At 41.7% G+C, this 26,921-nt stretch overlaps 1 protein-coding gene across 1 annotated transcript in view; it reads right to left on the reverse strand.

Moving 5' to 3' along the window:
• Window positions 1-26,921, reverse strand: part of fndc4a (fibronectin type III domain containing 4a) — a 107,136-nt gene that overhangs the window by 28,866 nt on the left and 51,349 nt on the right. The window contains exons 2-3 of the mRNA XM_061886081.1: window positions 7,699-7,814; window positions 7,417-7,621 (exon numbers count right to left, since the gene is read on the reverse strand). Of these exons, the coding sequence (XP_061742065.1) occupies window positions 7,417-7,621; window positions 7,699-7,814 (321 nt within the window). The remainder of the gene's footprint in view (window positions 1-7,416; window positions 7,622-7,698; window positions 7,815-26,921) is intronic.

Raw genomic sequence — 26,921 nt, forward strand, 5'->3', positions numbered from 1 at the left:
CAGTCGTTTAACAGTCCGGGGTCTCCGCTGTCGTATTTTACGCTTTATAATTTTCGGTGGGCCAGGAAAGTACCCGCAATCTTTTTTTTACAAAGCCACACTGTTGTAACAATTGTCTTGCTGAAATAAGCAGGGGCGTCCATAATAACATTGTTTGGATGACAACATATGTTGCTCCAAAACCTGTATGGACCTTTCAGCATTAATGGTGCCTTCACAGACGTGTAAGTTACCCATGCCTTGGGCACTAATACACCCCCATACCATCACAGATGCTGGCTTTTGAACTTTGCGCCTACAGTATAACAATCCGAATGGTTACTTTCCTCTTTGTTCTGGAGGACACCACGTCCTCTGTTTCCAAATATAATTTGAAATGTGGACTCGTCAGACTACAGAACACCTTTCCACTTTGAATCAGTCCATCTTAGATGAGCTCGGGCCCAGCGAAGCCAGCGGCGTTCCTTGGTGTTGTTGATAAATGGGTTTTGCTTTGCATAGCAGAGTTTTAACTTGCACTTACAGATGTAACAACCAACTGTAGTTACTGATAGTGGTTTTATGAAGTGTTCCTGAGCCCATGTGGTGATATCCTTTACACACTGATGTCGGTTTTTGATGCAGTACCGCCTGAGGGATCAACGGTCCATAATATCATCGCTTACGTGCAGTGATTTACCAGATTCTCTGAACCTTTTGATGTTTTTATGGACCGTTGATGGTAAATTCCCTAAATTCCTTGCAATAGCTCGTTGAGAAATGTTGTTCTAAAACTGTTCGACAATTTGCTTACAAAGTGGTGACCCTCACCCCATCCTTGTTTGTGAATTACTTAGCATTTCATGGAAGCTGCTTTTTTACCCAATCTTGGCGCCCAACTGTTCCCAATTAGCCTGCACACCTGTGGGATGTTCCATATAAGTGTTTGATGAGCATTCCTCAACTTTATCAGTATTTATTGCCACCTTTCCCCAACTTCTTTGTCACGTGTTGCTGGCATCAAATTCTAAAGTTAATGATTATTTGCAAAAAAAAAAAAATGTTTATCAGTTTGAACATCAAATATGTTGTCTTTGTAGCATATTCAACTAAATATGGGTTGAAAATGATTTGCAAATCATTGTATTCCGTTTATATTTACATCTAACACAATTTCCCAACTCATATGGAAACAGGGTTTCTAAATAGTAATGAAAATATAGAAAATGGCCTATACTGTATATATATATATATATATATATATATATATATATATATATATACATATATATATATATATATATGTATATATATATATATATATATATATATATATATATATGCCGTTTCTTTTCTTTTTCTTCTATGTCCCACTCTCCCTTGTGGAGGGGGTCCGGTCCGATCCGGTGGCCATGTACTGCTTGCCTGTGTATCGGCTGGGGACATCTCTGCGCTGCTGATCCGCCTCCGCTTGGGATGGTTTCCTGCTGGCTCCGCTGTGAACGGGACTCTCGCTGCTGTGTTGGATCCGCTTTGGACTGAACTCTCGCGACTGTGTTGGATCCATTATGGATTGAACTTTCACAGTATCATGTTAGACCCGCTCGACATCCATTGTTTTCCTCCTCTCCAAGGTTCTCATAGTCATCATTGTCACCGACGTCCCACTGGGTGTGAGTTTTCCTTGCCCTTATGTGGGCCTACCGAGGATGTCGTAGTGGTTTGTGCAGCCCTTTGAGACACTAGTGATTTAGGGCTATATAAGTAAACATTGATTGATTGATTGATATATATATATATATATATATATATATATATATATATATATATATATATATATATATATACATACACATACATACAAAATAATGTCTTCAAAGTGTGCAGGTTTTTTTTTTTTACAAAACTACCAACTTCTGTCGAGACTTGAACCAATAATTCATGTTTACATTGATTCTTATGGGGAACTGTGCTTCACACTCCAAACTTTTTCGTTTACGAACCATGCTCAAGAACACCATGTACACTACACGTAATCATGTTTTGAGAAAGGGGATGGTATTGATTTATGGCTTTTTTATGACTCAATTCAACTTACCCCAATAGAAGGGATGAAGTGGCTTACAGCTAAACACATTTAAAATCCTATAAACCCAAATTCTATACTAATCATCCCTAAGAGGAAGGCACAATTTGGCTTATCTTTCCTGTAAGCTTCGTAAGTAATCGGCTCTGCTAATAACGCCAGGCCGGTGTAATAGAATTATGAGGAAGTGCGTGTCCGAGAAGCTAATTTGAAGTCATTAAGACGTCATTATCAGAGCTGTATGTTCTGAACAAGTACGTTAATGGGAGCTGGGAAAGGGCTCGCCGTGCCGAGATAAGCTTGACTTTGAGAAGACGTCTAATGACGCATAAGTCTGTTACATAACGTCTGCAACTTCATGTTAGTGCCTCAAAAAAGCAAAAGACAACCTTTGATGCTTGCTGAACTGACCAAAATTCTGTATGAGGAACTTGAACACTTTGCGAGACTCTTCAAAGAATCAGACTCGTCTGACGGGGTCAAGGGTCTTTGCCCGCTCAGCACTTGGCTCTCACGGTTAGTTAGCTTGGGAGAGGTTTTTAACGAGAAGTAATCATTTCCGGGGTTTGAACTGGAGCTCCTAGCTTTTATCTTTCTCACCTTCGCCCACATGATACAGTACTTGCTAGCCTGGCTCGTAGGTTGAAAATTAATGATTCGCACGCTTCAGCGCTTCCAACCTTAGCTGAATAGCGAAAAATGACTCCACCAGGCTTCATTTTAGGGGCTCTTATAACATAGTAATGCAGCATGCAGAGCGGATTAGGGGATCAATTTCTTCCTAATAAATGTCCTCTCGGTCTGAGTGTTATCAGCCTTTATATTCCTCATACGGGCCACCGGTCTGGCAGGCCCAGAATCCAAATGAGCTTAGTGATAAATCGGTGTCAAGCGAAAATCAAAGCGATAATTAAACACAGTGAAGCAAAGGCTGATGACACAATACGAAAGCTGCACGTTTTTGAAATTGTGCGCATCATTCACATTCTTTATGGAAGACAAGAACATGTTTTTCTGTTTAAATGCATTCAAAATAGTAAATAAATGCAATCAAAATCAGCTTTAGGGAGTCGCTCTATTCTGCCCATAAAACCCTTGGAAAACATCCAAACATCTCCATTAAGCTTATTTTTATACATGCTGTAAGTACAAAACCCACAACCAATGAAGTTGCCATGTTGTATAAAAGGTAAATAAAAACGAATGCAATAATTTGCAAATCGTTTTCAACTTGAATAGACTGCTAAGAAAAGATATTTAATGTTTGAAACTGAGAAACATTGTTTTTTTGCAAATAATAATTAACTTAGAATTTAATGGCAGCAACACATTCCAAAAAACTTGGCACAGGGGCACTGCGAAGCCACACTGATGTAGCACGTGCAGAATGTGGCTTGGCATTGTCTTGCTGAAATAAGCAGGGGCGTCCATGAAAAAGATGTTGCTTGGATGGCCACATATGTTGCTCCAAAACCTGTATGTACCTTTCAGCATAAATGGTGCCTTCACAGATGTGTAAGTTACCCATGCCGTGGGCAGTATTTCACTCGCATACCATCACAGATGCTCTTTTGAACCTTGCGCCAAGAAAAATTCCTCTTTGGTCTGGAGGACACGACGTCCACAGTTTCCAAAAACAATTAGAAATGTGGTCTCGTTTCACCCCAGAACATTTTTTCCCTTTGCTTCAGTCCGTCTTAGATGAACTTGGGCACAGCAAAGCCGGTGGCGTTTCTGGGTGTTGTTGATAAATGGCTTTTGCTTTGCATAGTAAAAATTTAACATGCACTTACAGATGTAGGGACAAACTGTAGCTACTAACTAATTTTCTGAAGTGTTCCTCAGCCCATGTGGTGATATCCTTTACACATTGATGTCAGTTTAGGGATCGAAGGTTACGGGCATTCAATGTTGGTTTTCAGCCTTGCCGTTTACGTGCAATGATTTGTCCAGAGTCTCTGAACCTTTTGATGATATTACGGACCGTAGATGGTGAAATCCCTAAATTCCTTGCAATAGCTCATTGAGAAAAGTTGTGATTAAACTGTTCGACAATTTGCTCACGCATTTGTTCACAAAGTGGTGACCCTCGCCCTATCCTTGTTTGTGAATAACTGACCATTTCATGGAAGCTACTTTTATACCCTGTGGATGGGGGCGTGGTCGGCGCGCCTTTTGCGGAAATGGGGTGTGTATGGCCTGGCCTCGAAGCCCAGCGGCAGGTGAGTAGATTGCCCCAGCTGAGGCTGATTATTTAATAGCCTGTCGCCTTTATCAGCAGAGGCCGGGGCCATGACGGGAGCTGCGGCTGGGAGGAGAAGACACGCACACGAGAGACTGAAAAGTCACGAGAGAACGCAGACTGCTGAAAAGCGGGCTATCCTGGTATGTGTGCGTGCAATAAAAAGACTCGTTCAAACCTGACCCCCGGGCTCCCAGAAGATCTGTCGGCACCGGGAGAACCCACCACACAGAGAGACCCTCACATACCCAATCATGGAACCCACCTGTTCCCAATTAGCCTGTTCACCTGTTTGGGATGTTCCTGCACTGGCTTCCTGTGCATTTAAGATCTGATTTTAAGGTTTTACGACTTACTTATACTACACGGTCTATCTCCATCCTATCATGCCGATTGTATTGTACCATATGTCCCGGTGAGAAATCTGTGTTCAAAGAATTCTGGCTTGTTAGTGATTCCCAGAGCCCAAAAAAAGTCTGCGGGCTATAGAGCGTTTTCTATTCGGGCTCCAGTACTATGGAATTTCCCCCCTGGTAACAGTTAGAGATGCTACCTCAGCAGAAACATTTCAGTCCCATCTTAAAACTCATTTGTATAGAATGACCTCCTTTTTAGACCAGGTAATCTGCATTTTTTTTTCTTTTCTGCTCTGCCCCCCTATCCCTTGAGGAAGGGGGTGCACAGGTCCGATGGCCATGGATGAAGTGCTGGCTGTCCGGAGTCGGGAACCGGGGTGGATTGTGTGCATCGGTTGGAGACATCTCTGCGCTGCTGACCCGTCTCCGCTCGGGATGCTCTCCTGCTGGCCCCACTATGGACTGGACTCTCACTATTTTGTTAGATCTACTATGGACTGGACTTTCACAATATTATGCTAGACCTACTCGACGACCATTGCATCTGGTCTCCCCTAGAAGGGGGGGGGGGGTGGGTGGGGGGGGGGGGGGTGGGGGTTGTCACCCACATCTGCGGTCCTCTCCAAGGTTTGTCATAGTCATTCTCATTGACATCCCACTGGGTTGTGAGTTTTTCCTTGGCCTTATGTGGGATCTGAACCGAGGATGTCATTGTGGCTTGTTCAACCCTGTGAGACACTTGTGATTTAGTGTTTAATAAGTGTTTGATGAGCATTCCTCAACTTTCTCAGTTTTTATGACACTTGTGCCAACTTTTTTGAAACATGTTGCAGGCATCAAATTCCAAATTAACTAATAATTGCACAAAAAAAAAACTGATCGCAAAACCCCCCCCCCCAAGTTTTCCAGTCCGAACTTTAAAGGGGAACATTATCACAATTTCAAAAGGGTTAAAAACAATAAAAATCCGTTCCCAGTGGCTTGTTGTTTTTTTGAAGTTTTTTTTAAATTTTACCAGTCCCGGAATATCCCTAAAAAAAGCTTTAAAGTGCTTGATTTTCGCTATTTGCGATGCGGATGTCCATTTCCCTGTGACGTCATACAGTGCTGCCAATGTAAACAAACAATGGTGAATAGCACAGCAAGATATAGCGACATTAGCTCGGATTCAGACTCGGATTTCAGCGGCTTAAGCGATTCAACAGATTACGCATGGTTGGAAAAACTGAAGCTATTGAGCGAATAGCTATTGACGCACACACAGCATGGCCGAATAGCTGCGTTAGCATCGCAGGTAAAATGTGCGGATCATACGATCATTACTTTCGCATCTTGTGACACTGGAGCAACTTAAATCCTTCGATTGGTAAGTGTTTTTTTCGCATCAAATGTGGGTGGAAGGGAACGTAATATAGTTGCAAATGCATCTGCAGGTTATCCATACATCTCTGTGCCATGTCTGCTTTAGCACCGCCGGTAAGTAGCATGTTAGCATCGATTAGCGTAGCATGTTAGCATCGATTAGCTGGCAGTCAACATCAACAAAACTCACCTTTGTGATTTTGTTGACTTTATCGTTGCAAATGCATCTTCAGGTTATCCATACATCTCTGTGCCATGTCTGCTTTAGCACCGCCGGTAAATAGCATGTGAGCGTCGATTAGCATAGCATGTTGGCATCGATTAGCTGGCAGTCACGCTGTGACCAAATATGTCTGATTAGCACATAAGTCAACATCAACAAAACTCACCTTTGTGATTTCGTTGACTTTATCGTTGCAAATGCATCTGCAGGTTATCCATACATCTCTGTGCCATGTCTGTCATCGCCGGTAAATAGCATGTGAGCGTCGATTAGCATAGCATGTTAGCATCGATTAGCTGGCAGTCAACATCAACAAAACTCACCTTTGTGATTTCGTTGACTTTATCGTTGCAAATGCATCTGCAGGTTATCCATACATCTCTGTGCCATGTCTGCTTTAGCACCGCCGGTAAATAGCATGTGAGCGTCGATTAGCATAGCATGTTGGCATTGATTAGCTGGCAGTCACGCTGTGACCAAATATGTCTGATTAGCACATAAGTCAACATCAACAAAACTCACCTTTGTGATTTCGTTGACTTTACGGTTGCAAATGCATCTGCAGGTTATCCATACGTCTGTCATCGCCGGTGAAATGTGGAAACACTCTGGCACATTCAATGGGGGTCTGGCGGCAGACACTTTCGCATCTTCGGGCCAGTGGTGCAGCTTGAATCCCTTCCTGTTAGTGTTGTTACACCCTCCGACAACACACCGGCGAGGCATGATGTCTCCAAGGTTCCAAAAAATAGTCGAAAAAACGGAAAATAACAGAGCTGAGACCCAATGTTTGCAATGTGTTGAAAATGAAAATGGCGGCTGTGACAGAGACGTCACTTTCTGACGTCATCGCAAAAAGAGCGATAAACAGAAAGGCGTTTAATTCGCCAAAATTCACCCATTTAGAGTTCAGAAATCGGTTAAAAAAATATATGGTCTTTTTTCTGCACCATCAAGGTATATATTGACGCTTACATAGGTCTGGTGATAATGTTCCCAATGTCTTTGCAGTCTATTCAATGGAATATAAGTTGAAAAAGGATTTGCAAATCATTGTATTCTGTTTTTATTTAACATTTACACAACGTGCCAACTTCACTGGTTTTGGGGTTTGGACATACGCTTTCTCATTACGACATAATGACCTGCCAGTCGGCGTTAAACCCACCTTGATTGGAACTGTTCGAGGGGAAGCGGTCTGTCTTCTTGAGTGTACGAAAATGGACCTTCTTGCTTGCTTGGCTTTCTCCATAGAGGCCGATGGACTGGACCTGGATGATGTAGTCCGTCTCCTCCTCCAGGTCCCAGAGGACGCAGGAGCGACTCGTGGTGTTGACTTCTCGGATGAACCTCTGCATGTGCGCGTCCTGCCTCTTGTCGGGTTTTTAGGACACATGCAGAACGTATTGACAGACATGTTCAGACGGGTCTCGCATGCTTTCACACTTACTTGCTGCGAGATGGAGAAGCCAATTATTATATCTCCTTCCGGAACCTCCCAGGATACAGTCGCTGAGTCAGCTCGCAGGTGCATGACGGACACGTTGACGGGAGCTAGTGGACGGTCTAATGGAGTTGGGGGTGGGGTGACAGAATCAGAAAGATCTTAACGTGAACACTTTACTTGGCTATAAAATTGTCTGCACCCTCTGCTTCCATGCTTGATGTTGGATTAAGATAATTCATTCTGAGAGGTTTTGTTTGGGCTTTTGACTTAATTAGTGTCTGGGAACTGCATGTGTGCTGAAATCCAATTAGAGATGAAATGACACTGCAATTATTAAAACAGATTATTTGTATTCATGCCTCATTTTGGATCATTAAGCATGCATACAATTAAAACAGTACGGCGCTGGTGTCATTCCCTGCGGTATAATACTTAGTAGTCAAATTAATAGTAATGATACAAAAACAATATTTATTTATTTAAATGAATTTAAAAAATATACACTAAATTGGCCCTAGTGTGTGAATGTGAGTGTGAATGTTGTCTGTCTATCTGTGTTGGCCCTGCGATGAGGTGGCGACTTGTCCAGGGTGTACCCCGCCTTCCGCCCGATTGTAGCTGAGATAGGCGCCAGCGCCCCCCGTGACCCCAAAAGGGAATAAGCGGTAGAAAATGGATGGATGGATATATACATATATATATATACACAGACTAATTACAGTAATTCCTCGTTTATCACTGTTAATTGGTTCCAGACATGACCCAGATAAATGATTTACCACGAAGTAGAAACCATATATGTAAAAGGTCTAAAGCAGGGGCGCTCACACTTTTTCTGCAGGCGAGCTACTTTTCAATTGACCAAGTCGAGGAGATCTACCTCATTCTTATTTATAATTTATATTTATTTATTTATGAAAGAGACATTTTTGTTAACAAGTTAATGGTGTTTAATGATAATACAAGCATGTTTAACACACATAGATTCCTTTCTTTCATGAAGACAAGAATATAAGTTGGTGTATTTGATTCTGATGACTTGCATTGATTGGAATTAGACAGTGGTGCTGATAACGTCCGCATTTTCAAATGGAGGAAAAAAAAAGTCCTCCTTTCTGTCCAATACCACATGAAAGTGGTTGGATTTGGCATCTCATTTGTCCAACTTGCATACTCGTTTTTAAACACTTTGTTATGAGAGTAGCATATGTGTGTGGCCCTTTAATGTCTGGCAGCAGGTGAGTGACGTCAGTGAGTGTGCGGGTGGGCAAGCAAGTGAGAAAGCGGTCGCTGAGGGCGGGGGAGAAATACATTGGCATCAAACTCCGTAGCTTGCTAGCTTGTGCACGCTAGCTTTCTGAGACTCTTATTTTGTTAGCAGAGGCAGGATGAAACAGGTCTTTTATGGTGAAGACAGGAACTGTGCAGTCGGTCTTTAGAGTTTTGACAGTAGGTACGGAGTCTCTAGAAATAAAATGTGTTTCTCTGCGTCCGCCCTGTTAGTGATTTTTTTCTTAAATATGAGCTCGCAGCAGCCAGCGTCATCTCACAAGATCCTCGGGTGCCGAGAATGTCAAACAACTGACGAAAGTGAAGTCTTGGTATGATTGATGATTGCTCATTTTTATGTCTATTTTTTAATGCCTGGCTTGAGATCGACTGACACACCCTCTGAGATCGACCAGTCGATCGCGATCGACGTAATGCCCACTCCTACTCTAAAGCATTCACACATATGGTTTTCTTTCTTCTTCTTCTCCAGATTTTAGCGCACTCTACCTTCAACATTTTTTCACCCGATTCCGACCGTTCCAACTTCAAACTGATCAGCCTATTTGGGAATCGTGGGCTTTCCCTTGACAAATTCCCATATTTCCCAGAATTCCCTGTTTTCTGGGACATTTTTCCCATTCAAAATGAATTGGTCATTTTTCAAACTTCCACCATTTCCACCTGTTTCAAACTATTCCACATTCAGCATATTCCACTCATCCTTGGAATTCAAACTATCATGTTTCCAAGTTAAAAACAACTCCAGGAATTCCCTTTTTTTCCAAACGTTTTTGTTCTTTTTTTGTGGCGACTACATTTTCCACATTTTATAATAATAATTTTCAAAAAAACTAAGTTGTTTCTTGAACTGGAAAAATTCCCTGTTTTCCCGAAATTCCTTAATGCCATTTATCAATTCAATCAATCAATCAATCAATGTTTACTTATATAGCCCTAAATCACTAGTGTCTCACAGGGCTGCACAAACCACTAAGACATCCTCGGTAGGCCCACATGGGGGCAAGGAAAACTCACACCCAGTGGGACATCGGTGACAATAATGACCCAGTGGGACGTCGGTGACAATGATGACTATGAGAACCTTGGAGAGGAGGAAAGCAATGGATGTCGAGCGGGTCTAACATGATACTGTGAAAGTTCAATCCATAATGGATCCAACACAGTCGTATGAGTCCAGTCCAAAGCGGATCCAACACAGCAGCGAGAGTCCCGTTCACAGCGGAGCCAGCAGGAAACCATCCCAAGCGGAGGCGGATCAGCAGTGCAGAGATGTCCCCAGCCAATACACAGGCAAGCAGTACATGGCCACCGGATCGGACCGGACCCCCTCCACAAGGGAGAGTGGGACATAGAAGAAAAAGAAAAGAAACGGCAGATCAACTGGTCTAAAAAGGGAGTCTATTTAAAGGCTAGAGTATACAAATGAGTTTTAAGGTGAGACTTAAATGCTTCTACTGAGGTGGCATCTCGAACTGTTACCGGGAGGGCATTCCAGAGTACTGGAGCCCGAACGGAAAACGCTCTATAGCCCGCAGACTTTTTTTGGGCTTTGGGAATCACTAACAAGCCGGAGTCCTTTGAACGCAGATTTCTTGCCGGGACATATGGTACAATACAATCGGCAAGATAGGATGGAGCTAGACCGTGTAGTATTTTATACGTAAGTAGTAAAACCTTAAAGTCACATCTTAAGTGCACAGGAAGCCAGTGCAGGTGAGCCAGTACAGGCGTAATGTGATCAAACTTTCTTGTTCTTGTCAAAAGTCTAGCAGCCGCATTTTGTACCAACTGTAATCTTTTAATGCTAGACATGGGGAGACTCGAAAATAATACGTTACAGTAGTCGAGGCGAGACGTAACAAACGCATGGATAATGATCTCAGCGTCTTTAGTGGACAGAATGGAGCGAATTTTAGCGATATTACGGAGATGAAAGAAGGCCGTTTTAGTAACGCTTTTAATGTGTGCCTCAAAGGAGAGAGTTGGGTCGAAGATAATACCCAGATTCTTTACCGTGTCGCCTTGTTTAATTGTTTGGTTGTCAAATGTTAGAGTTGTATTATTAAATAGAGTTCGGTGTCTAGCAGGACCGATAATCAGCATTTCCGTTTTTTTGGCGTTGAGTTGCAAAAAGTTAGCGGACATCCATTGTTTGATTTCATTAAGACACGCCTCCAGCTGACTACAATCCGGCGTGTTGGTCAGCTTTAGGGGCATGTAGAGTTGGGTGCCATCAGCATAACAGTGAAAGCTAACACCGTATTTGCGTATGATGTCACCTAGCGGCAGCATGTAGATGCTGAAGAGTGCAGGGCCAAGGACCGAACCCTGGGGAACTCCACACGTTACCTTAACGTAGTCCGAGGTCACATTGTTATGGGAGACACACTGCATCCTATCAGTAAGATAAGAGTTAAACCAAGACAGGGCTAAGTCTGACATACCAATTCGTGTTTTGATACGTTCTAATAAAATATTATGATCGACGGTATCGAAAGCAGCGCTAAGATCGAGGAGCAGCAACATAGATGACGCATCAGAATCCATCGTTAGCAATAGATCATTAGTCATTTTTGCGAGGGCTGTCTCCGTGGAGTGATTTGCCCTGAAACCGGATTGAAAGTTTTCACATATATTGTTAGACGCTAAGTGTTCATTTAACTGCTCGGCAACAATTTTTTCAAGGATTTTTGAAATAAAGGGAAGGTGAGACACCGGTCGGTAGTTTACCATGAGGTCAGGATCGAGGTTAGGTCTTTTAAGAAGAGGATGAATAACCGCTTTTTTGAATGCTAGGGGAACAGTGCCCGAGGAGAGTGATAAGTTTATAATATTTAGCACTGATGGACCTAATAATACAAAGAGCTCCTTGATCAGTTTCCCAGGAAGAGGGTCAAGTAAGCATGTTGTCTGTTTTATTCCATTTACACGTTGTAACAATTCCTCTAATGTTATTTCCTCAAAACGAGAGAAACTATTTTGGAGGGCAGTATCCGCCGTATATACCATCGTATCAGTGTTAATAGAACCCCGTTGTAGCTGGGACGCATTGTCTTTAATCTCCTTTCTAATGACTTCAATTTTCTTACTAAAGAATTGCATAAAGTCATCTGCTGAGTGGGTTGAGCTACTGGAAGGGGTCCCTTGTTGGCTTAGCGATGCTACCGTACTAAACAAAAATTTAGGATCGTTTTTATTACGGTGGATGAGATTTGAGTAATATTTAGCTTTAGCTAAGGTAAGCATGCGTTTATAAGTTATTAAACCATCACTCCATGCTTGATGGTGCACCTCAAGTTTAGTCGTGCGCCATTTGCGTTCCAGCTTTCTACATAATAATTTCTGAGCTCTAGTTTCTTCTGTAAACCACGGGGTGCGCTTTTTTGGAGCCTTTTTTAACTTTAGCGGTGCTATGTTATCAATGGTTTCGCGCAGGGTGTCGTTAAAGTTGTTAGTGAGGTTATCAATAGAGCCCACATACTTTGGGAATGGTGCCATTACCGAGGGCAGTAGGTCAGCAAGAGTTGTCGTTGTGGCTGTATTAATGTTGCGGCTGCTATAGCAGTTATTATTATTATTAGTTTGACGAACATGCGTCTGAACCTCGAATTTTATAAGGTAATTATCGGACAATACTTTAGTATATGGGAGTATCGTAACTTTGGAGACGGTGATACCCCTGACAAGCACTAGGTCTATCGTATTACCGTTGCGATGCGTGGGTTCATTTATTATTTGTGTGAGACCACAGCTATCAATTACAGTCTGGAGCGCTACGCACGGTGGGTCCGATGGGGTATTCATATGGATATTAAAGTCCCCCATTATGATTATATTATCGGCGTGTGTCACTAGATCAGCAACGAACTCTGAGAATTCATTGATAAAGTCCGAATAGGGCCCTGGGGGGCGGTAAATAACAGCCAGGTGTAGAGGCAGCGGTGTGACAGACTTCATAGTAAGCACCTCAAACGATTTATATTTATTATTTATGTTAGGACTAAGGTTAAAGTTTTCGTTGTATATTAGTGCGACCCCCCCACCCCTTTTAAGTGGACGGGCAATATGCGCATGTGTAAAGTTAGGAGGACCTGCCTCATTTAGCGCAAAAAAGTCGTTTGGTTTAAGCCAGGTTTCGCTGAGACCGATGACGTTAAGATTGTGGTCTCTGATAATATCATTAACTAATAACGTTTTGGGAGACAATGATCTTATGTTTAAAAAACCTATATTATAGGTAGTGGGCTGTTTTAGGGAGTTTTTGATCAAATTATCCGTAGTAGCAATATTAATAATGTTGTGTTTATTATGCCCAGTGCATTTAGTATAGTTACGACCATTACTAGGAATTGGTACGACAGGAATTTTCCGATTGTTTGATTGTTGCTTTGATAAACTGCACGCATCATGGTTAGCCACCTCAGTAACGGGGATTTTCCGATTGTTTGTTTGTTGCTTTGATAAACTGCACGCATCATGGTTAGCCACCTCAGTGACGGGGATTTTCCGATTGTTTGTTTGTTGCTTTGATAAACTGCACGCATCATAGTTAGCCACCTCGGTAAAACACATGTCCAACTCTGAAACACTCAAAGCAGAAAAAACGTGTTCTAATTTAACTGACTCCTTACCCAGACCAGTAGTCTCGCATTTTCCATTTAAATCCGTCTTCAGGATGGAGGGAAGTGGTGTCCTGTGGGGATTAGCCTTCTGCTTTGTTTTTAGCCCCGCTCGACATCCGCGTTTCCGATCACACCGCTGGCGTCTGCTCCGTAGACGGCCCCCGCTGCTACTAGACTCCCCTGCTTCACAGGCCGCTGGATGTAGCCGCCGACGTATTCCCATGCTAGTTAGCATGTTTAGCACGCACGCGTCTATCAGTCCAAAACGGCCCGATATGTCCACATCCAGAAGTGTCTGGCGGTCGTACGTGATCACGGAGTGACCACGATGTGAGCCAGTCATAAAGTCTGTGGAATTGTCCGGTATTTCTGCCAAATGTTCCATCTTTAGCAAGAGCCCCTCGAGGACGCAGCCCGTCCGGGCGCCGCCATCTTAGAAATTAAAAATGTTACTACTTTAACATTTCTCAACCGATTTGAAAAATTTCAACACCAACCATTTCAACTCATTCAGAACAAGTATTTTAACATTTTCCCAAAAATTGCCTCTTATCCCTAAATTCACGAATTTTCACTAAGTTCCCATTGAAATAAATGGGACATTTTTCAAAGTTCCACAATTCCCACAATTTTAATGCAATCCAAACCGTTCCAACTCCAATATACAGCAAGGGGTTCTAGGCATTTGTTCTGTTGTGTTTATGTTGTGTTACGGTGCGGATGTTCTCCTGAAATGTGTTTGTCATTCTTATTTGGTGTGGGTTCACAGTGTGGCGCATATTTATACTGCCACCCCCAGTGTGACCTGTATGGCTGTATGCGTTGCATTCACTTGTGTGTGTGTGTGTGTGTGTGTGTGTGTGTGTGTGTGTGAAAAGACGTAGATATTATGTGATTGGGCGGAACGCAAAGGCAGTGCCTTTACGGTTTATTGGCGCTATGTATTTCAACCCTACGTTCGTGTAGACAGCGGCGTTTCAAAAAGTCATACATTTTACTTTATGAAACAGGTACTGATAATTTTGAAACCGAAACCGATAATTTCTGATATTACATTTTAAAACATTTATCGGCTGATAATATTGGCAGTCCGATGTTATCGGACAGCTCTACTGATAACAGTAGTTCAGCCGGGATATGCTCATTTCAAAATTAGATTTATAGCCCCGAAATATTGTTATTGTTTTCATGACAATGCCCCGCCCTCCACTGTTTAACCAATTACAAAGTTTGTGAGTGTCACATTCTGGTTGCCAGTTACACACCGTCATCTTCGTCTAGCTCAGGGGTAGGGAACCTATGGCTCTAGAGCCAGATGTGGCTCTTTTGATGACTGCACCTGGCTCTCAGATAAATCTTAGCTGACTTTGCTTAACACGATAAGTAATTAATAACTCCGCTGGTAATCACAGAGTTAAAAATAACGTTCAAAATATAAAACATTCTCATGCATTTTAATCCATCCGGTTCTACCGCACCTGTTCAAGAAGTCGCATTATTGGTAAGAAGTATTTTATTTATTGTTGTTTAGCTTCAGAATAACAATGTTATTAAAAGCAATAAGAGATTTATTATCCTCTAAAAATATTGGTCTTACTTAAAAATGCATGCATGTAGTAGTATTCAGTGTTAAAAAAAAAAAAAAATAAAAAAATAAAATATATATATATATATATATATATATATATATATATATATATATATATATATATATATATATATATATATATATATATATATATGTATATATATGGCTCTCACGGAAATACTTTTAAAAATATTTTGCTTTTATGGCTCTCTCAGCCAAAAAGGTTCCCGACCCCTGGTCTAGCTACTGCCATCTAAAAGGTCTCGTTGTGATTCTCAACCTATTCATGACAAAGCCAGGAACAAAACGAGGATTTGTATCGGTTGGGGATGGACCGCTCGCCTGTATCGGTTGGGGACATCTCTACGCTGCTGATCCGCCTCCACTTGAGATGGTCTCCTGTGGACGGGACTCTCGCTGCTGTCTTGGATCCGCTTGAACTGAACTCTCACGGCTGTGTTGGAGCCACTATGGATTGAACTTTCACAGTATCATATTAGACCCGCTCGACATCCATTCCTTTCAGTCCCCTAGAGGGGGAGGGGTTGCCCACATCTGAGGTCCTCTCCAAGGTTTCTCATAGTCAGCATTGTCACTGGCGTCCCACTGGATGTGAATTCTCCCTGCCCACTGGGTGTGAGTTTTCCTTGCCCTTTTGTGGGTTCTTCCGAGGATGTTGTAGTCGTAATGATTCGTGCAGTCCTTTGAGACATTTGTGATTTGGGGCTATATAAATAAACATTGATTGATTGATTGATTGATGCCTTTGAAAGATGGAGACGATTGAAGGTGGAGAAGATTTTTTCATCTGACGCCAAACTCGCTAACTTCCTCCTTGATAGGTAAGTCAAGTATTTATGTTTCCTTATTACTTGTAATAAATGGAAATAGACATTTGGTATGTAAACTATATTGTCCCATATAGTCTATGATCTGGTATGTTCCTGCAATGAATGCTTAGGAGCGAAGCACCATCACACTAGTGTAGCTTAGCATGCATATAGACATATAGGCTAACGGGGGAAATATATGCCCGTTAGCCTATATGTCGATGTGTTTTCCAACTGACAGGGCAAAATATATTTTCGACAAATAAAATGTGGATATGTGTAGCGTCAGTGCCTATTTCCTTCTCATTATGCTGATACGCTGAGGGAATGCGTTCCAACTAAGGCTGGGCGATGTATCGATATACTCGATATATCGCGGGTTTGTCTCTGTTCGATATAGAAAATGACTATATCGTGATATTCGAGTATACGTTCACACACAGTTGCTTTTAGCTGCTGGCAATACACTACAAGCTCTTTGTTGTTTCTCCTTCTCACAGACAGCAAGGGCCCCTTTCTTACATACGTCACATACGTATACTCCATCGCGGAGTAGAGAGGTAGCGGCATGGGTAACGTTAGCTGTGGTGCGAGCAGTAATACGAGAGAAAGAAGGTGCAAATCTGGCAACAAATGAAGGAAGAATTAATTCCCAAGAAATATGTCGAACAGACAACCGTAATTTTTCAAGTGTGGGGCAAAAGCGTTGCTAGAAAAAGTAGCATTACTGCTTATATGTAGCATCATTTGAAAAGTCACCTGCTAGAGAATGAAGAGTGCCTGCTCCGCATGTCAACATCTCCATTAGGTGCCACACGCTCACACCATCAAAATGCAGAAGCAAACATTTCCAGATCAACACCGTATGAAAAAAATAGTCAACAACGAAAGGAGATAATGGCTGCAGTAACCTACCACATAGCGAAGGACGAACACTACTTGATTTCCTATTATACAGCTCATTTTTATTTGACACTTATTGAAATATCTTGTGTGACATCATGCACAAAAGTGCACTTTGTTATAAACTATTGTAGTGGCGTTCTGTACAAAAAGTGCACTTTAATTTAGTGTTTTGATGTGTCATAGTGACATCATGCACAAAAGTCAATCAATCAATCAATGTTTACTTATATAGCCCTAAATCACTATTGTCTTAAAGGGCTGCACAAACCACTACGACATCCTCGGTAGGCCCACATAAGGGCAAGGAAAACTCACACCCAGTGGGACGTCGGTGACAATGATGACTATGAGAACCTTGGAGAGGAGGAAAGCAATGGATGTCGAGCGGGTCTAACATGATACTGTGAAAGTTCAATCCATAATGGATCCAACACGGTCGCAAGAGTCCAGTCCAAAGCGGATCCAACACAGCAGCGAGAGTCCCGTTCACAGCGGAGCCAGCAGGAAACCATCCCAAGCGGAGGCGGATCAGCAGTGCAGAGATGTCCCCAGCCGATACACAGGCGAGCAGTACATGGCCACCGGATCGGACCGGACCCCCTGAACAAGGGAGAGTGGGACATAGGAGAAAAAGAAAAGAAACGGCAGATCAACTGGTCGAAAAAGGGGGTCTATTTAAAGGCTAGAGTATACAAATGAGTTTTAAGGTGAGACTTAAATGCTTCTACTGAGGTGGCATCTCGAACTGTTACCGGGAGGGCATTCCAGAGTACTGGAGCCCGAAATGAAAACGCTCTATAGCCCAAAGACTTTTTTTGGGCTTTGGGAATCACTAATAAGCCAGAGTCCTTTGAACGCAGATTTCTTGCCGGGATATATGGTACAATACAATCGGCAAGATAGGATGGAGCTAGACCGTGTAGTATTTTATACGTGAGTAGTAAAACCTTAAAGTCACATCTTAAGTGCACAGGAAGCCAGTGCAGGTGAGCCAGTACAGGCGTAATGTGATCAAACTTTCTTGTTCTTGTCAAAAGTCTAGCAGCCGCATTTTGTACCAACTGTAATCTTTTAATGCTAGACATGGGGAGACCCGAAAATAATACATTACAGTAATCGAGACGAGACGTAACAAACGCATGGATAATGATCTCAGCGTCTTTAGTGGACAGAATGGAGCGAATTTTAGCGATATTACGGAGATGAAAGAAGGCCGTTTTAGTAACGCTTTTAATGTGTGACTCAAAGGAAAAAGGTTGGGTCGAAGATAATACCCAGATTCTTTACCGTGTCGCCTTGTTTAATTGTTTGGTTGTCAAATGTTAGACTTGTATCATTAAATAAAGGTCGGTGTCTAGCAGGACCGATAATCAGCATTTCCGTTTTTTTGGCGTTGAGATGCAAAAAGTTAGCGGACATCCATTGTTTAATTTCATTAAGACACGCCTCCAGCTGACTACAATCCGGCGTGTTGGTTAGCTTTAGGGGCATGTAGAGTTGGGTGTCATCAGCATAACAGTGAAAGCTAACACCGTATTTGCGTATGATGTCACCTAGCGGCAGCATGTAGATGCTGAAGAGTGCAGGGCCAAGGACCGAACCCTGGGGAACTCCACACGTTACCTTAACGTAGTCCGAGGTCACATTGTTATGGGAGACGCACTGCATCCTATCAGTAAGATAAGAGTTAAACCAAGACAGGGCTAAGTCTGACATACCAATTCGTGTTTTGATACGTTCTAATAAAATATTATGATCGACGGTATCGAAAGCAGCGCTAAGATAAAAGTGCACTCATGGCTTGTTTTAAAATGTCTTTGACAATCTTGCACTTTCTGTTTTGAAATGACTGTTAATAACTGTTTAATAAATACAGTTTTGGTCAAATGACTTAGTTGTGATTTATCTCTCTGCATTAAAGTTTAAAATGAGCACATATTAATGCAGTATGAACAAGAATGTTTCAGTGTAGACACAGAATCATAATACTGCTGTGATTATATGTATCAAGTGTTAATTCAAGGCTAAGGCAAAATATCGAGATATATACTGTGTACTGCGATATGGCCTTAAAATATTGAGATATTAAAAAAAGGCCATATCGCCCAGCCCTAGTTCCAACATTAGCATGGCTAATTGCTGTTTCTGGTACTGTATGTACATCAGGCCCATACCGGGTGGTATTTGCTTGGCACAGTATAATGCATTACATGCATCAATGTTTATTTATATAGCCCTAAATCACAAATGTCTCAAAGGACTGTACAAACCACTACGACTACGACATATTTGGAAGAACCCACATAAGGGCAAGGAAAACTCACACCCAGTAGGCAAGGAGAATTCACACCCAGTGGGACGCCAGTGACAATGATGACTGTAGGAACCTTGGTGAGGACGTCAAATGTGGGCAACTCCCCCCCCCCCCCCCCCCCCTAGGGGACCGAAAGCAATGGATGTCGAGCGGGTCTAACATGATACTGTGAAATTTCAAAAGACTCCGGCTTATTAGTGATTCCTAGAGCCCCAAAAAAGTCTGCGGGCTATAAAGCGTTTTCCGTTCGGGCTCCAGTACTCTGGAATGCCCTCCCGGTAACAGTTCGAGATGCTACCTCAGTAGAAGCATTTAAGTCTCACCTTAAAACTCATCTGTATACTCTAGCCTTTAAATAGACCTCCTTTTTAGACCAGTTGATCTGCCGCTTCTTTTCTTTCTCCTATGTCCCCCCCTCCCTTGTGGAGGGGGTCCGGTCCGATGACCATGGATGAAGTACTGGTTGTCCAGAGTCGAGACCCAGGATGGACCGCTCGTCGGGACCCAGGATGGACCGCTCGCCTGTATCGGTTGGGGACATCTCTACGCTGCTGATCCGCCTCCGCTTGAGATGGTTTCCTGTGGACGGGACTCTCGCTGCTGTCTTGGATCCGCTTGAACTGAACTCTCGCGGCTGTGTTGGAGCCACTATGGATTGAACTTTCACAGTATCATGTTAGACCCGCTCGATATCCATTGCTTTCGGTCCCCTAGAGGGGGGGGGGGGTTTACCAGCATCTGAGGTCCTCTCCAAGGTTTCTCATAGTCAGCATTGTCACCGGTGTCCCACTGGATGTGAATTCTCCCTGCCCACTGGGTGTGAGTTTTCCTTGCCCTTTTGTGGGTTCTTCCGAGGATGTTGTAGTCGTAATGATTTGTGCAGTCCTTTGAGACATTTGTGATTTGGGGCTATATAAATAAACATTGATTGATTGATAGTGGATCCAACACAGCCGCGAGAGTTCAGTTCAAAGCGGATCCAAGACAGCAGCGAGAGTCCCGTCCACTGGAAACCATCCCAAGGATCAGCATCGTAGAGATGTCCCCAACCGATACACAGGCGAGCGGTCCATCCTGGGTCCCGACGAATGATCTTCTACTCTGTGTATTGACTTGGTAGTAGGCTATAGGATTTATTCGTAACGTGGTTTGTGCCTAACGTGGGTTGGCTTATAGAATCGCACTCTGCACGAAATGATGGTGATGGGCGACATAGCTCGGTTGGCAGGGTGGCCGAGCCAGCAATTTGAGGGTTGCAGGTTCGATTCCCGCTTCCGCCATCCTAGTCATTGCTGTTGTGTCCTTGGGCAAGACACTTTACCCACCTGCTCCCAGTGCCACCCACACTGGTTCAAATGTAACTTAGATATTGGGTTTCACTATGTAAAGTGCTTTGAGTCACTAGAGAAAAGCACTATATAAATATATTTCACATTTCACATGTGCGTACATGGAAGAGAACGTTGGATGCAACATTGTGTTATGCTGAACGAAATGTGGCGGTAATTTTACTGTTGGCCTTGGCTTGCCATCAAAGTAGGCAAGCGGTTTAGCTCGGTTGGTAGAGTGGCCGTGCCAGCAACTTGAGGGTTGCAGGTTCGATTCCCGCTTCCGCCATCCTATTCACTGCCGTTGTGTCCTTGGGCAAGACACTTTACTCACCTGCTCCCAGTGCCACCCACACTGGTTTGAATGTAACTTAGATATTGGGTTTCACTATGTAAAGCGCTTTGAGTCACAAGAGAAAAAGCGCTATATAAATATAATTCACAATTCACGCCTATGCGATATAAATTGTTATATATAATTTTTTCCATGGTGGTCCGTGCAGTCAAACTAGACATTTTAGCAGGGTAATGCCAACAATCTGTCCCAGCAAAAATATTGCTGAGTAACTTTACAAATACACTTGGCTAAGCAACATGAGTAAAATGTGACATAACTACTTAGTAAACTATCGTCCAAGAAGGTATAAACAAGACACACCTACAGCGTAGGACTCGTTGATTGCCATTTGAAGTTCCTTGGAGTAGGATTCGGATTCGTATCTGGCAACATCAATCATGAATGGTGGGAGGGGACTACAGAATTTTGACCATGATTGCAGTACCATTTCTGGCCACATTATTACATATGGCACCTTTAAAACAAATGGGCAAGCTTGATGCAAATTTACATTGGATTCGTCATTTACATGTTTCCAGTTAGCATTGGCAATTTTATAGGTCAACGTCAACACCTCCAAATTGTCTTTTCAACAGACGTCTTCGATACAAAACCCAAAACCAGTGAAGTTGGCATTTTAAGCAATGTTATCATGGTTATTGCTGAATTCAGCCAGACAATGCAAACCCATGTATTACAACAGTAAACCAGTGTGAGTACTAGACTGGCAAGCCTGTAGTCCAGACCTGTCTCACATTGAAAATGTGTGGCGCAATATGAAGTGTGACATACCACAACAGAGACCCCAAACTGTTGAACAAATAATTAAGCTGTGAATCAAGCAAGAATGGAAAATAATTCCACCTGAAAACTTCAAAAATTGGTCTCCTCAATTCCCAAACGTTTACAGAGTGTTGTTAAAAGGAAGGGCCATGAAACACAGTGGTAAAAATGTGTGCCAACTTTTTTGCAATGTGATGCAGCTATTAAATTCAAAGTTAATGATTATTTGCACAAAAATATATATGTTTCGCAGTTTGAACATTAAATATCTTGTGTGTGCATTCTATTCAATTGAATATAGGCAGAAAGGGATTTACAAATCATTGTATTCTGTTTTTATTTACAAATTACACAACGTGCCAACTTGACTGGTTTTGTTTTTTGTACATATACCCACACCATTCACACAGCTGATGTGTAATAAGTACAAACACTTTGCAGGACTCAAAAAGGAACAAGACTGACAGTCAGCTTAATGGCAGTAAATTACTTTTCTGACTACAACACCCTTAGGAAAAACTGAACGGAATGCATACTTGTAAATGGGACTCAGCAGAAAACTAAATCTAAGAACTAGGCAACATCATAATTTTGATGAAATTTAATTTAATGTTATTTATTACAGACATTAAGCTTGTTTTGATTGTTTCTGAAAGTGCCAAAGTCCAGGTGGTCCTTTAGGGTCCGCCAGGCCCATTGCAAAGGACTCCAAAGGAGTCCTTTGCAATGGGCCAAAGTAATTTGACCCCCTTAAAATGCTTCAAAGTGCAAGTTATAGCTCTACTATACAAAGCGAAAGCCATTTATCAACAACATCCAGAAACGCCGATCTGTAATTTGACCCCCTTAACATGCTTCAGAACTCACCAAATTTTACACACACATCAGGACTGGCGAAAATTGCCATCTAATAAAAAAACAAACCCTAAAAATCAAAATCCGCTCTAGCGCCCCCTAGGAAAAAACACAGAAAAAACTGCTTGTAACTTCTGTTAGGAATGTCGTAGAGACATGAAACAAAAACCTCTATGTAGGTCTGACTAAGACCAGGGCTTGAGTTGCGGGGGAAGCAGCCAAAGACGGACCCGGCCAACGCTGCTTGCAGCTTTAATTTTGATTGTTTGTGAAAGTGCCAAAGTCCAGGTTGTCCTTGTTTTAGCTTGATGCTAAAGAGATGGTTAATTCCTCACCTATTTATTATAGTTGATGTACAGTACTCTAAAGCAATTTTGATTGTGTTCAAAGTGTAAAAACCTCAACTTAAATAGAGACTTTTGTCGTGTCTAGAAACCACTATTCATATTTACATTGTCTCTTATGAAAAGAAATTGGTTCTCTTTATGAACCCTGTTCAAGCATCAATCAAGTTTGTACGATGAGGTTTCACTGTATGGTAAAGCTGGGATTGGGTTGAAGTTGCGGTTGCTTTATTTTATTTTATTAGATCGCAGAGGTAATTATGACAGCTAATTTTATTTTAGTCATAGTCTTTTGACGAAAATGTATTTTAGTTGTTGTCAAATTATAGTGATCCAAATTGATTTTGTTTTAGTATAGTTTTATTCAATTGAATTCTTCAAAATTTTAGTCAACTAAATATACAGTAAATTTCACAGACTAAAATATAAAGTACACAGAATAATGCATCTCTGGGAGAGGGAAGTCTTCTCTGCTTAGGCTGCTGGCCCTGCGACTCGACCTCGAATACGCGGAAGAAGATGAATGGATGGATGGAAAATTAACACTGTTAGATTGATAAACATTCTGATTTCTGTAAATAAAATGTTTTAATATATTTTTTTAAAAACACATTTTTAGGCCAACTTAAGTCTTACGTCAGCAGCCCAGAGGAGCTTTTGTAACTTGTAACCTGTTTTGAAAGGTTTTTGATTATAATTCCTATAGCAATAATATTTTATGAGAATCAAGCTGAATCAAGAATCTAATCTGAAGCTAATTGTCACCCCAAGAATCAGAATCAAACCCAAAGATTCCCACCTCGAGTGGTCAACTTCGTCCTAGTTCCTTTGTAAAGTTTATAAAGAACAACAACATCAGGGAGACTAATCCATGTGTTCTTCCATTACCGTCATAGTTAGAACTAATGACTCCTGATTTCAGTTGCCTACTTCTTGCTACTGATGCTAAGACAAACAGCTTTGATTACAAAGGCGCTTGTTTTTTGTTCAAATACACAAGACATAAATAAACACACACACACACACACACACACACACACACACACACACACGCAGGCCTTGCTCCCATGTTTCCGGCCTGACAGGCCCTGACAAATTGGGCTAATTTAAAGCCACAATGTGTCCTCATTTATATATGTGTGTGGATATATATATATATATATATATATATATATATATATATATATATATATATATATATATATAACAAAAGGGGACACAATGTGGCATTGTCTACATGTCCGACAACCAATCCTATCTCATGAGATCTGTCACCTTTTGTTTAGCCAGCCTATCTTTTCCCAAAAGCGTTCCCCTCTTTTGTCCCACTTTGATATCAGTCTTTCTCCAAAAATATAAAAGGTCGCCCCATAACTCATTGAAGATATACACATTTGTTTATATATATATATATATATATATATATACACAAACCCCGTTTCCATATGAGTTGGGAAATTGTGTAAGATGTAATTATAAATGGAATACAATGATTTGCAAATCCTTTTCAACCCATATTCAGTTGAATGCACTACAAAGACAAGATATTTGATGTTAAAAGAAATAAACTTTTTTTTTTTTTGGCAAATAATAATTAACTTAGAATTTCATGGCTGCAACATGTGCCAAAGTAGTTGGGAAAGGGCATGTTCACCACTGTGTTACATCACTTTTTCTTTTAACAACGCTCAATAAACATTTGGGAACTGAGGCAACTAATTGTTGAAGCTTTGAAAGTAGAATTTTTTCCCATTCTTGTTTTATGTAGAGCTTCAGTCGTTCAATAGTCCGGGGTCTCCGCTGTATTATTTTACGATTCATAATGCGCCACACATTTTCAATGGGAGACAGGTCTAGACTGCAGGCGGGCCAGGAAAGTACCCGCACTCTTTTAACACGTGGCTTGGCATTGTCTTGCTGAAATAAGCAGGGGCGTCCATGATAACGTTGCTTGGATGACAACATATGTTGCTCCAAAACCTGTATGGACCATTCAGCATTAATGATGTCTTCACAGAAGTGTAAGTTCCCCATGCCTTGGGCACTAATACACCACCATATCCTCACAGATGCTGGCTTTTGAACTTTGCGCTTATAACAATCCGGATGATTATTTTCCTCTTTTTTTCTGGAGGTCACCACGTTCACAGTTCATCAGAACACAGAACACTTTGTGTATATGTGTGTATGTGTATATATATAAAAAACAAAAATATATTTATACACGTATATATATATATATATATATATATATATATATATACACACACAAATTCTGTATATTCATATATATACTGTATATATATATATATATATATATATATATATATATATATATATATATATATATATATTCCCAAGATGGCGCTGCTGTAGTGCCTGCTGTAGGCAGGAGCTCTGTGCTCTTGTATCATTCTTTTGTGTTTCCCTCTTGTTTTCATGTGTTATTACACTTGTTTGCCTTTTGGTCCGGGACCCTTTGGGACTGTGTGACAAGGGGTGGCACTTTCGTGACCTCTGTGGTGCTTTTTTGTGGACTTCTGGATCTGCCTCCCGGGAGCCTTTTGGCCATGGAGACCAGCTGCTGGGTGTCTACCACACCGGAGTCGCTTTGGAGGGACTGGAGGAGATGCGGATGAGGGGACAGGGGTGTGGAGCTAGCACTGAGCGCTGGGACGGAGAGGCTTCGCGGTGTCTTGGCTGGGTGAGCAGGTGTCGGACACCTCAGTCACCTTGGACGTATCCTCGCTCATCCATGCAGACTGGACACTGGCCGAGAGTGGAGTCGGCTGTCTTGGTTGCTTTGATGGGTTTGCTCCTGTCTCTGGCCATGCTCCCTCCACCCCAGCGGACGAGGGCGTGGAACACCGCAGAGGCCACCACAGTGGATATGTTTCTTTTACTTTTTATTCATAACTGTATGTAGAAATGTCTAGTTGTATCTGCTGCTTTAATGTCTTTAATGTCCTCTGTGTTCTTTGATGTTTGATGTTTCCCTCTTACACACATGGAAGAGGGATGTGTACAATGGCTATGAGTTGTTTTTTTCCCTTGGCCTCAGTCTGCACCCCCTCTCCAGGGCCCAGGCTAAGACCGATTTTTTAAAATTTTATTTTAATTTTAAATTTTTTTCTCCCATTACCCCCCCTTGTTTACCTGTATCTCATCTTTTTTGTAAGGGGTGCTGGAAGCCGGCAGACCCGTCAGCGATCCTGTTCTGTCTCCCTGTAATGTTTGTCTGATCTTGAATGGGATTGTACTGAAAATTGTAATTTTCCTGAAGGAACTCTCCTGACGGAATAAATAAAGAACTATCTAATCTAATCTAATCTAATATAGATATATATAGACAGACACACATATACATACATATATATGCACACACACACACATATATACATACAATATATATACATACATATATATATACACATTTATATGTATACACACATATATACATACACACACACACACACACACACACACACACACACACACACACACACACACACACACACACACACACACACACACACACGTACGTACGTATATATATATATATATATATATATATATATATATATATATATATATATATATATATATATATATATATATATATGCACACACACACATATTTATATACAGTGGGGCAAAAAAGTATTTAGTGAGCCACCAATTGTGCAAGTTCTCCCACTTAAAATGATGAGAGAGGTCTGTAATTTTCATCATGGGTACACTTCAACTGTGAGAGACAGAATGTGGAAAAATATTCAGGAATTCACATTGTGGGAATTTTAAAGAATTTATTTGTAAATTATGGTGGAAAATAAGTATTTGGTCAACCATTCAAAGCCCTCACTGATGGAAGGAGGTTTTGGCTCAAAATCTCACGATACTCGTCGTGTTTGGAGGAAGAAGAATACTGAGTTGCATCCCAAGAACACCATAACTACTGTGAAGCATGGGGGTGGAAACATCATGCTTTGGGGCTGTTTTTCTTCTAAGGGGACAGGACGGCTGATC

This window comes from Nerophis ophidion, linkage group LG24 (genome assembly GCF_033978795.1).
Source record: "Nerophis ophidion isolate RoL-2023_Sa linkage group LG24, RoL_Noph_v1.0, whole genome shotgun sequence".
In the NCBI taxonomy this organism is placed as follows: Eukaryota; Metazoa; Chordata; class Actinopteri; order Syngnathiformes; family Syngnathidae; genus Nerophis; species Nerophis ophidion.